The sequence below is a fragment of the Camelina sativa genome, chromosome 14 (genome assembly GCF_000633955.1).
Source record: "Camelina sativa cultivar DH55 chromosome 14, Cs, whole genome shotgun sequence".
Lineage (NCBI taxonomy): Eukaryota > Viridiplantae > Streptophyta > Magnoliopsida > Brassicales > Brassicaceae > Camelina > Camelina sativa.
The window spans coordinates 8,614,445-8,618,209 of NC_025698.1; the positions used below are offsets into that span (position 1 = coordinate 8,614,445).

Below are 3,765 nucleotides of genomic sequence, written 5' to 3' on the forward strand. Positions count from 1 at the left end.
CTCTTGTTTGAGATACCTATCAGCAACTTTCTTTGGCTGCTCCATCTCCGTCATTTTCATAATATCACAACCCACACTAATCGAACCCCAAACTCTCTCTACCTTTTCACGTTGAAATCACTCGATACACTTCGATTGCTTTCTGAAATTCAAACAAAATTGGGTAAAATCGACGATGAGAAGGACATGGAGGAAATTAGGGTTTCGACGTTAAGGAGCTCCGGCTCCGGGGGGACAAAATAGCCGTTGGCGCGTTTGCAGACGCAATCGAATCGAGGAAAACAAACAACAAATGAAGAAGAAAAAAAATTGAAAAGGAAAAAAAAAAACAAAAAAAAGGAAACAAAACTCTCTATAGCTGGATAAAGTAGTTTAAGTGCGCTTTAATTTTTTAATCTATTAGTTTAAAAAGGTAAAGCACTTACACGACACCGTTTCGAACATACAATGTCTTACAAACCCGGTCCGAGCCAAATCAGAAACCGATTCGGTTTTTACATTGTCTACTAAAGCATCCGGTTTTAGTGATTCGTAATCTATAAATATCATCATTTACAGTAGAAGAAGCTCTTGAGAGTTGAGAAGAGGAAGTCGAAGAAGAGTGAGTAGTCTATGAGGAAGCAATGCGGCGACAACGACACCAGAAAGCTGTACCGCCACTTCTCCCTCGAGCTACTGCTATTTCTTCATCGATGTAAAACCAAATGAAGAAAGGGTCTTTATTGCTCGGCTCTTCCTCGGCGTCTTTCTTCCCCAAACTGATCTCTAGAGGATCTAAAGGTCCAATCTTTATGCGGATCTGTTCGAAGATGAAAGCTAAGATTCGATTCTTCCATGAAAACCTTCCTTCGAATGTCAATGCTCCTAATGGACCAAGATACACCCCATTCTCTATTCTTTTCCCCTGATTCAAGAACACACTGTTTTGTTACTTCCACAATGATGTCGGCCTTCAAACCAAAACTTTAACAATCAGACCCCAAAGCAGTTCTAAGCTGTAGCCTTGGAAAAGCTCGTGAAAGATGCCAAATCGAAAACGAGAATGACAAGCATACATGATTATATTAGCAGTGTATGTGAGTGGATATATAAGTGGATCAATCAAATCTCTATACAATTCTGTGCTAGAGACTTACCGCAGCATCAAATCTCTGAACAGCGGTTAGAGGGAAGTAACGACCTTTCTTCAGTTTCTTCTGTATATATGGTTATATAAAGATCCCAAGTGAGTGATTGGAACAGATCAAGACTACAACATTTTAACAACAAAAAGGCCAATATGATTTTCTAATGGACCTCGGCGGTGAAGATGAGCATCCATGTTCGTCCAGGCGACTCGGTTCCACCAAGTGTTTCGAGGAATGCTGATGGATCAAGTTTAGCCTTTTCAATAGCAGAAAAAGCAGCTAAAATCTCATCTGCTGCCACTTTTCTAGTTTTTGCAGCGGTTTTTAACAAACTCACGCTCTCCAGTACTTCCTGCATTTCACAAATAAACTCAGAATCTAGAGAAGAACCCCATAAGAGAGTCTCGCATTTGATAAAAATAACTCCTACTATTCATGTAACTCCCATTCAATTCAACCAAAATTGCACAACTCGTATAAACCTAAGGTTCCATGAAACTCTTATCTCCTAGAAATAAACTCATAACACTTATCCAAGAGTCCTATGTTATTAATTTGACCAGAAACTAAAGTCTATAAGCTTACTACTCCTCAGCTCAGCTGGTAGTGAAAAACAACAGGAAATTCTTAGTAGGAGACTCAGTTCTTTATGAAACGACTCTTCATCGGCCTACAAAACAAATCGAAATGAAGAAAGTGTTTACTTTGGTAAGGGTTTGATCTTTTGCCGGCGGAGCAATCTGGTTCCTACCATCGATCGTGGCTTTCACCAAATGTAATCTCTCGCCACGACTAAAGAAGAGAGAAGAAGATGGGGACGAAACCCATGAAGCTAGAGAGACCATCATCGATTCGTCTCTAAAAGGCTCCTCACTTTTTCTCCTTCATCATTCTTTTTATCATTTTCTTCCACAACTCTTTTCAGAGAAAAAAACAAGAAAAGCAAAAAAAACGTCGTTCGATTGTAATCCACACAAGTTTTATTTGGCTGGGAGGGGCTTTCAATTAAATTTATTCGTGTCGACCGTTCTCTCAATACAACCGGACCGAATCCTTATGCAATTCAATTTTGTGCAAGTTCTAATAAAAATGAATGTAACTGATTCAATTCAATTAGGCTTCGTAACAAAAAACCTTGGACGTTATTAACAGATTCAATCCAATTTGGTTCATACCAATGAACTTTGGATGCACACAGAGGTTATGGATTTGACCTGACCAAACCAAGACATTGCATCATCAGTCAGGTCGTATATAGAGCAAAGACGAGAGAAGGCTAGAAAACCGAACTTGACTAAGAGGTATTACGGAACAAATAGTGTTTCCTCAACTATGAAATAGCAATCTCCAAGACTCGTCGGCCAAAAGGGGAGGTAGTCATAGTAACTGTAAATTTGAACTTGACAAAAAAAAAACAAGAAAACTCTCACTCATGGTCATCATAATTCTCTCTAGCTTTAAAATATCAAGAAAAACTGGTCTCAGGTTACACCTCTCCGCAGCTTGTGAATCTCAAACCTCAACTGTGCACTGTGAAAAAGGAATAGGATTTGGGTGTTAGGGAAATCAGATTTCTTAGTCCGAATCATTCATGAAGCATTCTCCTAATCTCCCTCTTGGTGCAACCCGAAAGCCGTCTCCTGCTTTTCAAGGAAACAAAACCCGAGTTTAGGTTAGCCACATTCTAAAAATTGTTCTCCCATTTGCTCTCCAAATAATTGAAATCCTAAGACTCCTCACCTTTTCTCTCACAAAATTTGGATCAAGCGCTTGAGGCAGCACTTGAGAGCTCAATCACCTTTCCAACAGCAATTGTTTTTCCTGTACGTCATCCCAGATAATTTTGTAATCCATGCACATAAAATAGGATGAATGAATAAATCTATTTTTCGTTGCACTTGATAGTCTCTAAAATCTTTACCTTCAGTTCGTAGAGTGAATCTTCCAAGTTGAGGGAAATCCGCAAATTTTTCAATACAGATGGAGTTCGTAACCTGCACAGATACATACAAGTATAAAACCTAAGGCTAAGAATAAATGTATGTGAGAGATAAATATAGAAGAAACCAGACCTGGATTCTACAAACGACAGCAGCACCATTCTTCACAAACAAAACTTTCTTTTTCATGGGTTTCCTTGTCTTGAGATCAATTTGGCTTTTCAATTCGATTATCTCACACTCCTCAACCACCGCATGGATGTGGAGAATTGCCTTGTAACCAGCTGTAAAAATAGCCTACAGGAGTAGCAAAATAATGAAGCCTATCTAAAACTGTATATACCCATTAAAAACATTCAAGAATGAGTGCCTTACGTTGTCAAGCAGCTCAAGGATCTGTAGTTGGGCTACAAACTCAGTAACAACAGGGACAGGTTTCACTGCAACAGACAACAAAAATAAACTCCAGATTGGTAAAGCATACGAAAAGAAGACAATTCACGTGTAGCTAAGGCCAACTGTAAAGCATCACACTTACCAGTGCTGGATAAGACAAAACCTGAGAGGATGTCCTCATCTTCTATACCAGTAATACGAACTCTCAAATTCTCACCAGGTCCTGCACGTTTAACTTTATCTTCATCGCAATATATAGCAACAACTTTCACATGTTCCTGCATTAATTCATGAACGTCATA

At 39.0% G+C, this 3,765-nt stretch overlaps 3 protein-coding genes across 3 annotated transcripts in view; all 3 read right to left on the reverse strand.

The window, feature by feature from the left end:
• The window catches only part of LOC104743371 (cyclin-dependent kinase D-3-like), a 3,221-nt gene extending 2,862 nt beyond the window's left edge, over positions 1–359 (reverse strand). Inside the window, exon 1 of the mRNA XM_010464464.2 lies at positions 6–359. Within this exon, the coding sequence (XP_010462766.1) occupies positions 6–60 (55 nt within the window). The 5' untranslated portion in view covers positions 61–359. The remainder of the gene's footprint in view (positions 1–5) is intronic.
• On the reverse strand, positions 383–2,006 carry LOC104740496. Its single transcript, XM_010461112.2, has 4 exons — positions 1,832–2,006; positions 1,297–1,479; positions 1,137–1,196; positions 383–904 (listed from the first exon to the last, which is right to left on the reverse strand). The coding sequence occupies exons 1-4, from the start codon at positions 1,973–1,975 to the stop codon at positions 611–613; spliced, it is 681 nt and encodes a 226-aa protein (XP_010459414.1). The 5' UTR covers positions 1,976–2,006; the 3' UTR covers positions 383–610.
• On the reverse strand, positions 2,401–3,747 carry LOC104743373 (eukaryotic peptide chain release factor GTP-binding subunit ERF3A-like). The gene is made up of 6 exons (XM_010464465.2): positions 3,606–3,747; positions 3,443–3,507; positions 3,200–3,364; positions 3,049–3,121; positions 2,868–2,948; positions 2,401–2,767 (listed from the first exon to the last, which is right to left on the reverse strand). Exons 1-5 carry the CDS (start codon positions 3,745–3,747, stop codon positions 2,890–2,892), a joined length of 504 nt encoding a protein of 167 aa, XP_010462767.1. The 3' UTR covers positions 2,401–2,767; positions 2,868–2,889.

Coding starts and splice junctions, on each gene's coding strand:
- LOC104743373 (XM_010464465.2), bottom strand. CDS start 3,747: ATGCAGGAACATGTGAAAGTTGTTGCTATATATTGCGATGAAGATAAA. Junction 3,122..3,199: donor CTGTCGTTTGTAGAATCCAG/GTCTGGTTTCTT, acceptor GTATCTGTGCAG/GTTACGAACTCCATCTGTAT. Junction 2,949..3,048: donor ATTCACTCTACGAACTGAAG/GTAAAGATTTTA, acceptor GATGACGTACAG/GAAAAACAATTGCTGTTGGA.
- LOC104740496 (XM_010461112.2), bottom strand. CDS start 1,975: ATGATGGTCTCTCTAGCTTCATGGGTTTCGTCCCCATCTTCTTCTCTC. Junction 1,480..1,831: donor AAGATCAAACCCTTACCAAA/GTAAACACTTTC, acceptor TGTGAAATGCAG/GAAGTACTGGAGAGCGTGAG. Junction 905..1,136: donor TTCAGAGATTTGATGCTGCG/GTAAGTCTCTAG, acceptor TTCTTGAATCAG/GGGAAAAGAATAGAGAATGG.